This window comes from Pristiophorus japonicus, chromosome 9 (genome assembly GCF_044704955.1).
Source record: "Pristiophorus japonicus isolate sPriJap1 chromosome 9, sPriJap1.hap1, whole genome shotgun sequence".
NCBI classification, from domain to species: Eukaryota; Metazoa; Chordata; class Chondrichthyes; family Pristiophoridae; genus Pristiophorus; species Pristiophorus japonicus.
In genome coordinates this window covers 165,321,257-165,333,521 of record NC_091985.1, presented here as the reverse complement: position 1 = coordinate 165,333,521, position 12,265 = coordinate 165,321,257, and the positions used below count along the sequence as shown (strand labels likewise).

The window sequence follows — 12,265 nt, the reverse complement described above, 5'->3', positions numbered from 1 at the left end:
CGGCAGGAGCTGGCTGGGGAAGATACGCTGGAACTGGGACGATGTCCGAGCGCTCTCGTAAGTCGACGACACTTCGTGTGCCCAGGTCCTAAACAAGTTTCCCTCGCTGTTCAAACCAGGCATCGGGAAGTTCCAAGGAGCAAAAGTGCAGATCCACCTAATTCCGGGGGCGCGACCCATCCATCACAAGGCGAGAGCAGTACTGCACATGATGAGAGAGAGGGTGAAGATTGAGCTGGACCAGCTGCAACGAGAGGGCATCATTTCGACGATCGAATTCAATGAGTGGGCCAGTCTGATTGTTCCAGTCCTCAAGGGAGACGGCACCGTCAGAATCTGTGGTGATTACAAAGTAACTGTCAATCGTTTCTCCCTGCAGGATCAATACCCGCTACCAAAGGCAGACGACCTTTTTGCGACGCTGGCGGGAGGAAAGACGTTCACGAGGCTGGACTTAACCTCGGCCTACATGACTCAGGAGCTGGAGGGATCATCGAAGGGCCTCATCTGCATCAACACGCACAAAGGTCTCTTCTTTTACAACAGATGCCCGTTTGGGATTCGATCAGCCACGGCGATATTCCAGAAAATCATGGAAAGCTTACTGAAGCCGGTCCCGAGGACCGTGGTCTTCCAGGACGACATCTTGGTTACACAGTCGAGCATCTGCAGAACCTGGAGGCGGTTCTTAGCTGGCTTAATCGCGTGGGGCTCAGGTTAAAATGCTCGAAGTGCGTTTTCCTTGCGCCTGAAGTGGAGTTCCTGGGGAGAAGAATTGCGGTGGACGGCATCAGGCCCACCGATTCGAAGATGGAGGCAATCGAGGACGCACCAAGGCTACAGAACGTGATGGAGCTGCGGTCATTTCTAGGACTCCTGAACTACTTTGGTAACTTCTTACCGGGTCTTAGCATGCTGTTAGAACCACTGCTCGCCTTACTGCATAAAAGAGACGAATGGTATGGGGTAAAAGCCAAGAAAATGCCTTTGTAAAAGCTAGAAAACTGTTATGCTCAAACAAATTGCTTGTGTTGTATGATCCATGTAAACGTTTGGTACTAGCATGTGATGCGTCGTCATAGGGGGTAGGGAGTGTATTGCAACAAGCTAATGAATCTGGGAAATTGCAACCGGTTGTTTATGCATCCAGAAGTCTGTCTAAGGCTGAGAGGGCCTACCGCATGATTGAAAAAGAAGCATTAGCGTGTGTTTAAGGGGTAAAGAAAATGCATCAATATCTGTTTGGGCTCAAATTTGAATTGGAAACTGACCACAAGCCACTGATATCCCTCTTTTCTGAAAGTAAGGGGATAAATACGAATGCATCGGCCCACATCTAGAGATAGGCGCTCACATTGTCCACATACAACTACGCCATCCGCCACAGGCCAGGCATAGAAAACTGTGCTGATGCTCTTAGTAGGCTGCCATTGGCCATCACGGGGGTGGAAATGGCATAGCCCGCAGATTTAGTCATGGTAATGGAAGCATTCGAGAGTGAGCAATCACCCGTTACCGCCCGACAGATTAGAACCTGGACGAGCCAGGACCCCTTACTGTCCTTAGTAAAAAAAAACGTGTGTACTTCACAGGAGCTGGTCCAGTGTCCCATTAAAAATGCAGGAAGAAATAAAGCCGTACCAACGGCGCAAAGATGAAATGTCTATACAGGCAGACTGCCTTCTGTGGGGAAATCGGGTAGTGGTACCCAAAAAGGGCAGGGACACTTTCATTAGTGATCTCCACAGTACCCACCCAGGCATTGTAATGATGAAAGCAACAGCCAGCTCCCACGTGTGGTGGCCAGGTATCGATGCGGACTTAGAGTCCTGCGTGCACAAATGTGACACGTTCACAGTTAAGCAATGCACCCAGGGAGGCGCCACCAAGTTTATGGTCTTGGCCCTCCAAACTGTGGTCTAGGGTCCATGTTGACTATGCAGGCCCGTTCTTGGGTAAAATGTTCCTAGTGGTTGTAGACGCATACTCCAAATGGATTGAATGCGAGATAATGTCGGCAAGCATGTTCGCTGTCACCACTGAAAGCCTGTTTGCCATGTTTGCCACGCACTGCCTACCTGATGTCCTTGTGAGTGACAACGGCCCGTGCTTCACCAGTGCCGAGTTCAAAGAGTTCATGACCCGCAATGGGATCAAATATGTCACATCTGCCCCGTTCAAACCAATGTCCAATGGTCAGGCAGAGAGAGCAGTGTAAACAATCAAAAAGCAAAGCTTGAAGAGGGTAACTGAAGGCTCACTGCAGACTCCTCTATCCCGAGTCCTGCTGAGTTACCGCACGAGACCCCACTCGCTCACTGGGATTCCTCCCACTGAACTGCTCATGAAAAGGGCACTTAAGACAAGGCTCTCGTTAGTCCACCCTGATCTACATGAACAGGTAGAGAGCAGGTGGCTTCAACAAAGTACATATCATGATAGCGCAAATGTGTCACGCGAAATTGGGATTAATGATCCTGTATTTGTGTTGAATTATGGACAAGGTCCCAAATGGCTTCCCGGCACTGTTGTGGCCAAAGAAGGGAGTAGGGTATTTCGGGTCAAACTTTCAAATGGACTCATCTACAGGAAACACTTGGACCAAACCAAACTCAGATTCACAGACTATCCAGAGCAACCCACATTAGACCCTACCTTTTTTGACCCTCCCCCCAACACACACACCAGTGGCAACCGACACAGCAGTTGACCATGAAGCAGAACCCATCACCCGCAGCAGCCCAGCAGGACTCACCACACCAGGCAGCCCAGCAAGGCCAGCTGCGCAGCAGCCCAGCGAAGGCCCAACAAACGACTCACTAAAACCAGCATTTGCACCGAGACCAGGGAAAGAAAGGCTCCAGATCGACTTACCTTGTAAATAGTTACACTATTGACTTTGGAGGGGAGTGTTGTTATACATGTAAGCCTGTAAATATCTTGTTTAACCACCAGAGGGCTCATCCCCTGGGGTCCCAAGGGATCCCACAATCCCTTGGGAGCACCTGTACTTAAGGAAGCCTCACAGGCTGGAGAGGCAATCTGGAGACCTGTAATAATGTCACACTTTACTTTGAGCTCACAGTATCTAGTCAGACTCTTTATTCATACATAACAACCTACTGGGAAAAGAAACACTTGTCATCTTACCAGACTATCTGCCTATATATTTTATAGACATGCCCTCGAGTGCAACGATATCAGTCTCCATTTCGAATATCTTACCAAATCTACACTATCCAGTTCTTTCATAATTTTAAAAGCTCGATCATATTACATGTGTCTACATTTCTTCAATGCAAATAATCCTAACCCTCTAATCGTATCCTTGTAAATAAGAGCCTCGAGCTACTGCTCTGCACTCTCTGTACAGCCTTAATATCCATCACCGGACATGAGCATCAGAACTGGATACAATACAGCAAGTATAGACAAGCCAAAGCTTTACATAACCCAGGTATAGTGATCTTAATTTTGCTTTCCCTATGGTCATCTCCCATTGCATGTGAACCTTTGGTTAGTGACTAGCCTAAACCATGTCCCCATGATGTAACTTTTAACGGGCATCCATTAATAAAATACACACACTAGAGGCTGGATTTTAGGCTTTTCTGTATTCGGGGCGGGAATAGTTTGCACTTTGGTAAAGAAGTTTCGGCATCTGGGCCCTGCGCAGGGGACACAGTGCAAAGGGAGATGTTGTACACTTTTCGTGGTGCAAGAATGGGAAACTTGGAACTAAGCTGCTGGGCCTTGTGCGCTCTGGGAGAGGCCTGGGGAGGGGAAACCTTAAAAAAACCCACAAAAACATTCTCAAAACGTTGTCCATGTCACCACAACGCAAATCGCTAAAAAAAATTAAAAGAACAAGCACTCGCACTTACCGTTGGAGTACTTTACCTTCTTCGCCGCTGCCGGCATGGCTGGACCACACTGATTTCCCAGGCGTTCATTGTGGCTATACTTCCGGGCGGACGGGTCAAGGAAAAGTCCAAATACCCTGCCGGTGTCACAACCAGAGGCATTGCACACCCGGCGCAGCTCTTCCCAGCGGTGCTGCTGAGCGCGGCCGCAAAACCCGACCGGAGGATGGCGAATGGGTGCAGGAGACCTGAATGCCGCCTTTCACGCTGCTCCGGGTTTCGCCCCGAAGCACAAAGGACCGTAAAATCTAGCCCCTTGAGTTTCTTGGCTCCATGTGCATAACCAGGAACTTCATATTAATGACATTTGCCATTTACAAGCCAATTCACAACTTATCTAAATCAGCTTGTGTCCTATTTATCTCCACTGGAATGCCAACCCATGGGCACCTTTTTGTATTACGTAAGTTTAATACTATTGATGCCCTCTTCAAAGTAATTAGCAAAATCTGAATAATAAATAGCAGCACAGAACTGCAAAGTGTTGTTAAGGAAATAAGATTCTGGTCTGAGAAATTCCTTATTCAACCACTGCAGCTTCAGTTTAGCCTCAGCACTTCCCTTTTACCTGGGCATATTGGCCCTGAAATTACGGTCGGCCTCTGAAAAAAATTTGCACTTGCCTAGAAAGAGGCCCCCTTCAAAAACTTGCGCTGTTTCGCTGCAGAGTTGAGCACAGCGTAGTGGTCCACGGATTCCAGGGGCACACTATACGTAAGCGTACCTGGGATCACGTGGGGCAGTGCTCCAAACATAAAACATGATGTCTGATTTTTTAGACTTGCGCACCAGTTATGTTAATTAAATCAGTCTCTCATTCTTGATAGATTGTTTTCACCCTTTACCGATGTATCTCCGCGAGTTGTTGGGATTTTGTATCATGATGGGTGTATATTTCAAGCTGCTGCACGTTCCCCCTCCACTTACGCTTTGCAAACAGGCTCCTGTGCCTGTTTAAGAACATAAGAAATAGAAGCATGAGTAGGCCATTCGGCTCATCAAGCCTGCTCCAAATTTAATAAGATCATGGCTGATCAAGGGTTTACATGAGCTGTAAAATTGGTGGGCAATTGGCCTAACTCTATGCCAGCAATAAGGATTTCACAGTCGCAGCGGGTGATCTGTCATGTCGGAACTTAACAGATCACAAGTTCGGGATTTAATGCATGCCGAAATCCAGAACTTGCGGTCAATTTCAACAGTGGTATGATAGTGTACTCAGAGCACCGCGTCATATCGACCGCAAATTCTGCCCCAATATCTAAATGCAAATGTGTCATACTTCAGAAAGAGAAACCAATCATTTGCAATATACAGAAAAACCTCTCTTGCAATGGAAAATCTCTTGCTGATCCAGGAGTCAGTAGGGTTGTAGCCTCAAATTTAAGAATCACATTTGCTCGGACTAAGCAGCATACAATGGAGTTTTATTTGACTGAAGCTTTGCTAATGATGTGAGGGAGAAATACTTTTTTGCTAATTGCTCAATGGGGAGGTGTAACTTAGGATGGGAGGGTTGGGAAAGCAGTACTTTTTATTTAAAGCCATTCCCCAATTTATAGAGAAAATATATACTTGAAAATCTGATTGGTGTTTTTGAAAAACATCAGGGGGCCGAAATTGTCCCTTTCCTTAAGGCCTATTACCACCGCAAATCGGCGGCTATGCTGCGGAGTGGAATGGTCGTTGACTTTTAGTGGCATGGTCGCTGCTAGCACAATTACTCTCTGAGTTTTCCCAGCGGTGCCCAGATCCCCCTCTTAGCACTCCATTGCTGCCGATCAATGTTAAGCATGTCATCACCTTGCACACCGCCAATCTAACCCCCTCCCCGATAGCGACATTCCCCTCGGAAAATCTTCGGCCCACCCGAAAACAAGTTTTTCCCCGGTGGTCCAATGAGGCTGTGGCCTTCTGCAGCGGCGGTGCAGCTTCCCTTAAAGGGAAGGACTCACTGCCATTGCCGCCATGTTTTTTTGTTGGCCGACTGCTATGTCGGCCCGACAATTATGCCCCTGGGTTCGTCCGGGCCGGAAACAGGGGGAGCCAGGTCGCTGGGCCGGACGAAACCCTCTCTGGTGGCCCAGTGGGCCCAAGTTTAAAAAGCGCGAAGTCTCTCCCCTTTACGTGAAGGGATGAGCCGTGGTGATGCGGTGCCGTGATGACGTCATCGCGGCAGTGACTCTGCACCGCACCCAACTTCTGCCTCTCAGATATAGTCACCGCCCCCATTTACACCGACTTCCAGATCAAAAAAAAATAAAGCGGAATTTCGCGAAAGACTCGACCTGAACCGCAGCTGCTGTAAAAACCATCAAAATAGGGTGGAAGCGCCCCGTTTCGGGTGGGGGGGCAATTTCTACCCCCAATTTTCTGACCTGCATGGGGATCCTGGGGTTGGATCTCTCTTCCTGCTAGGCCAGTTCTGGCAGTTTTCTAGGAAACAACAGATGCTGCGACTTCACAATCGGCCAAGAGAGGCTCTGGAGACGTGTAACTCTGGAGAACCACACTAGAGCTTGGGATGCAGAATTCCTAATCTGTAACATTTCCTGGATCCTGTGGCCTTGGGCTAGTCTTACTGCCGTTTGTGTGGTGTCATTTTTGAATGCAGAGGGCCATTCCTGATCCACAACATCATTGATCCAGCCTATAGTCAGGAGATTGTGAAGGTTCATACATAAAGAAGGCTGCATGGACAATATCCTAGACAGTACCTGTGGACTTAATTAGAATTTTATAGCACAGAAACAGGCCATTCAGCTCAACAGGTCTATTGTGTTTATATGCCACTCGAGCCTCCTCCCACCTTACTTCATCGCATCTGATCAACAGATCCTTCTATTCCTCTCTCCCTATGTTTTCCTTAAAATGCCATCTATACTATTCGCCTCAACTACTCCTTGTGGTAGCGAGTTCCACATTCTCATCACTGAGTACAGAGGTTTTTCCTGAATTCCTTATCGAATTTATTAATGACTGTCTTATATTGCTGGTCCTTGGTTTTGGATCCCCACAAGTGGAAATATCTTCTCTGCGAACCTCTTCATAATTTTAAAAACCTCTTATCAGCCTGATCACCTCTGAGTCCTTTCTTTTCTCAGCCCGTTCAGTGTTTCCTCTCAGCTCTGGTATCCTTGTTAATCTTTTTTGTACTTTCTCCAGTGCCTCCAAATCCTTTTTGTAATATGGAGACCAGAACTGTACACAGTACTATGGACCCAAAATTCGCCACCATTTAGCTGCATTTTCTTGGAGCTAACTTAATTTTGCAACTTTCGCCAATGTTATCCTTAACTGATAACGGCCGTTTTTTTTAAATACCGTTTTTCTAATGTCACCTGGGGTCAAACCCACCCATAACACTATTTTTGCCTGTTTTTGTGAGTTTCGCCAATCAGGGTTTTTTTTAAGGACCACTTTTTAAAACCTTACCGTACCAAGTCGGAGTCCGATCGAAATCGGTGTTAACGGGGACTTAGGATTGGTTTGGTTTGTTGTGTTGATCTGTATTTATTATGTTCCTATTGAATGTAGTGATGCAATATTATCTTTGAATTATTTCATTATAAAAGAAAGTTATTTTATTTTTAGGACTTAATATTTACTGAGATAAAACACTCGGTAGGATATTTGGCCAGGGATAGGGGCAGCCATGCTGGGCCATTTGGCCAGGAATAGGGGCAACCATGGCGGGCCATTTGGCCAGGGATAGAGGCAGCCATGGCGGGCCATTTGGCCAGGGATAGGGGCAGCCATGGCAGGCCATTTGGCCAGGGATAGGGGCGGCTCAGCGGGCCATTTGGCAGGGATAGGGGCAGCCATGGCGGGCCATTTGGCCAGGGATAGGGGCAGCCACAACGGGCCATTTGGCCAGGGATAGGGGTGGCCACAACGGGCCATTTGGCCAGGGATAGGGGAGGCTCAGCGGGCCATTTGGCCAGGGATAGGGGCAGCCATGGCGAGCCATTTGGCCAGGGATAGGGGCAGCCACGGCGGGCCATTTGGCCAGGGATAGGGGCGGTCGCAGCGGGCCATTTGGCTAGGGATGTGGCTGCTGCAGTGGGCCATTTGGCCAGGGATAGGGGCGGCCGCGGCAGACCATTTGCGAGCCGTTGGCAGATGGGGAGTTCATGTTTCAGCATCAAAACACTCCCAGGGCAGGTACAGCACGGGTTAGCTACAGAGTAAAATTCCCTCTACACAATTATATAAAAGCAGCCATCAGCCCACATTTCCTTTCTCCCACACCCGGGAACCCAAGAGAGACAGCTACTTTCCTCCCATTGTGCCTCGTGTTACCCTGGAGACCAAAATGCTTGGACATGTGCAGAATGGGCCTCACTTTTTCGGTGCAAAAAATGAGCTCCACCCTCAAAACCAGGTGTTTCTGCTCCACGCCAAAATGAAAAAGAATTTTGGCGAAACTTCGGACTTTCTTTTGGCCATTATTTCGGAATAAAAAAATGGCCGTTTTATATAAGTTGAATATAACTTTAAAATAAAAAAATTAGCAGTAAGTCTATCTGATTAATTGGATTCTATTCCTTTAGAAATGAACCTCTGTGCTTGGTTTGCACTTTTAATGGCCATGCCCAACAAGGAATCGCAATAGTTAGGGATGGGGGTAAAACAACTGATGGGCAAGATAAGGAAATGATGAGCTGTACTGAGAGTAGAGGTGTTAAACCACACACAAACCACCTGCTGCAGTTCAAAATTAAAAAAGAAAGCACAGCAGCTATGTGATCTCTAGAAAGAGGAAGATATGCTGGGTCTGATCATCAAAACTGCCCTGGTCAAGCTTGGAAAAAGCCTCATACAGCAGACTACAAGGAAATGCCAGGATACATTCAAGGAGCAGAGAACCGGTGGAGATTCACAGAGGCTGCTAATGGGTGTGATGGTCCATTGAAAGTTTAAATGATAACAGGCTTCTTCAGACAGCCTGTACCAATTATGACTGTTGCTTTTTCAGACACGGATTAACTTTTTTATTTGTTCATGGGATGCGGGCGTCACTGGCAAGGCCGGCATTTTTTGCCCATCCCTAATTGCCCCCGAGAAGGTAGTGGTGAGCCGCCTTCTTGAACTGCTGCAGTCCGCGTGGTGAAGGTACTCCCACAGTGCTGTTAGGGAGGGAGTGCCAGGATTTTGACCCAGTGACGAAGGAATAGCAATAAATTTCCAAGTCAGAATGGTGTGTGACTTGGAGGGGAACGTGGAGGTAGTGGTGTTCCCATGCACCTGCTGCCCTTGTCCTTCTAGGCGATCAAGGTCTGGGTGTGCTGTTGTCGTGTCGGGTGGTCCATCTGCAATTTGTAGAATGATCTGAACAGTAAAGATGCAGAGGCCTTTTATAGTTCAAAACTTGTATAGCTTCTCCCAGATAACTATCGCTTACTATTGCCAACAGATTTTACAGCTCCGCACAATGATTTCAACATCACACAAGCACAGAAATTTTGTTTCTGAACCAATGGGGAACAAGTCAGTTTCTGCCCTGGCTGGTATTGGAACAACACTTGGAAGAAAATTGGAAGAGCAAGGCTTTGATAAGGTAACACATTTTTGTAAGAAGAATAAGGAGGCCACAAACTCCTTGGAAAATTAGTGTCTAAATGGGGTAGAGGAGCAGAACTTCTGAACTTGCTTAAAACCTGTTATATCTGTAACATTTTCCAGTTCTAACAAAAAGTCACTGGCCTGAAACATTAACTGTTTCTTTCTGCACAGATGCTGCCTGGTCTGCTGAGTATTTCCAGCAATTTCTATTTATATTTCAGATTTGCAGCATCCGCAGTATTTTGCTCTTGTTTAATTCACTGCCACTTCTCGTCCAGGAATACTCATCTTGAAGAAGTTCTGATCAATTCAATTGTAAGGGGAATAGATGGACGTTTCTGCGGCCGCAACCGAGACGCCAGGATGGTATGTTGCCTCCCTGGTGCAAGGGTCAAGGATGTCTCGGAGCGGGTGCAGGACATTCTAAAAAGGGAGGGTGAACAGCCAGTTGTCATGGTACATATAGGTACCAACGATATAGGTAAAAAGCAGAATGAGGTCCTATGAGACGAATGTAGGGAGCTAGGAGTTAAATTTAAAAAGTAGGACCTCAAAAGTAGTAATCTCAGGATTGCTACCAGTGCCACGTGCTAGTCAGAGTAGGAGTCGCAGGATAGCTCAGATGAATACGTGACTTGTGCAGTGGTGCAGCAGGGAGAGATTCAAATTCTTGGAGCATTGTAACGGGTTCTGGGGGAGGTGGGACCAGTACAAACTGGGCAGGACCGGAACCAATGTCCTAGGGGGGAGTGTTTGCTAGTGCTGTTCAGGAGGAGTTAAACTAATATGGCAGGGGGATGGGAACCTATGAAGGGAGACAGAGGGAAATAAAATGGAGACAGAAGCAATAGATAGAAAGGAGAATAGTAAAAGTGGAGGGCAGAAAAACCCAAGGCAAAAAACAAAAAGGACCACGTTACAGCAAGATTCAAAAGGGTCAAAGTGTGTTAAAAAGACAAGCCTGAAGGCTCTGCCTCAATGCGAGGAGTATTCGGAATAAGGTGGAATTAACTGCGCAGAAAGCAGTTAACGGATACGATGTGATTGGCATCAAGGAAACATGGCTCCAGGGTGACCAAGGCTGGGAACTCAACATCTAAGGGTATTCAGCATTTAGGAAGGATAGACAGAAAGGAAAAGGAGGCAGGATGGTGTTGCTGGTTAAAGAGGAAATCAATGCAATTGTAAGGAAGGACATTAGCGTGGATGATGTGGAATCGGCATGGGTGGAGCTATGGAATACCAAAGGGCAGAAAGCGTTCGTGGAAGTTGTGTACAGGCCACCAAATAGTAATAGTGAGGTTGGGGACAGCATCAAACAAGAAATAAGGGATGTGTGCAATAAAGGTACAGCAGTAATCATGGGCGACATTAATCTACATATTGATTGGGCTAACCTAACTGGTAGCAATGCGGTGGAGGAAGATTTCCTGGAGTGTATTAGTGATGGTTTTCTAGACCAATATATTGAGGAACCAACCAGAGAGCTGGCCATCCTAGACTGGGTGATGTGTAATGAGAAGGGACTAATTTGCAATCTTGTTGTGTGAGGCCCCTTGGGGAAGAGTGACCATAATATGGTAGAATTCTTTATTAAGATGGAGAGTGACAAAGTTAATTCAGAAACTAGGGTCCTGAACTTAAGGAAAGGTAATTTTGACGGTATGAGGCGCGAATTGGCTAGATTAGACTGGCAAATGATACTTAAAGGGTTGACGGTGGATAGGCAATGGCAAACCTTTAAAGATCATATGGGCGAACTTCAACAATTGTACATCCCTGTCTGGGGTAAAAATAAAACGGGGAAGGTGGCTCAACTGTGGCTAACAAGGGAAATTAAGGATAGTGTTAAATCCAAGGACAAGGCATACAAATTAGCCTGAAAAAGCAGCAAACCGGAGGATGGAGAAATTTAGAATTCAGCAGAGGAGGACAAAGGGTTTAATTAAGAGGGGGAAAATAGAGTACGAGAGGAAGCTTGCCGGAAACATAAAAACTGACTGCAAAAGCTTCTATAGATATGTGAAGAGAAAAAGATTAGTGAAGACAAACGTAGGTCCCTTGCAGTCGGATTCGGGTGAATTTATAATGGGGAACAAAGAAATGGCAGTCCAATTGAACAAGTACTTTGGTTCTGTCTTCACAAAGGAAGACACAAATAACCTTCCGGATGTACTAGGGGAGCGAGGGTCTAGTGAGAAGGAGGAACTGAAGGATATCCTTATTGGGCAGGAAATTGTGTTGGGGAAATTGAAGGGATTGAAGGCCGATAAATCCCCAGGGCCTGATAGTCTACATCCCAGAGTACTTTAGGAAGTGGATGCACTGGTGATAATTTTCCAACAGTCTATCGACTCTGGATCGGTTCCTATGGACTGGAGGATTGCTAATGTAACACCACTTTTTAAAAAAGGAGGGAGAGAAAACGGGTAATTATAGACCGGTTAGCCTGACATCAATAGTGGGGAAAATGTTGGAATCAATCATTAAGGATGAAATAGCAGCGCATTTGGAAAGCAGTGACAGGATCGGTCCAAGTTAGTATAGATTTATGAAAGGGCAATCATGCTTGACAAATCTTCTGGAATTTTTTGAGGATGTAACTAGTAGAGTGAACAAGGGAGAACCAGTGGATGTGGTGTATTTGGACTTTCAAAAGGCTTTTGACAAGGTCCCACACAAGAGATTGGTGTGCAAAATCAAAGCACATGGTATTGGGGGTTATCTACTGATGTGGATAGAGAACTGGTTGGCAGACAAGAAGCAGAGAGTCGGGA

At 46.6% G+C, this 12,265-nt stretch overlaps 1 protein-coding gene across 2 annotated transcripts in view; it reads left to right on the top strand.

The window, feature by feature from the left end:
* The window catches only part of LOC139273306 (barrier-to-autointegration factor-like protein), a 50,290-nt gene that overhangs the window by 23,195 nt on the left and 14,830 nt on the right, over window positions 1-12,265 (top strand). For both annotated transcript variants that reach the window (XM_070890048.1, XM_070890047.1), the window contains exon 2: window positions 9,340-9,483. In XM_070890048.1, coding sequence (XP_070746149.1) covers window positions 9,358-9,483 — 126 coding nt within the window. In that variant the 5' untranslated portion in view covers window positions 9,340-9,357. The remainder of the gene's footprint in view (window positions 1-9,339; window positions 9,484-12,265) is intronic.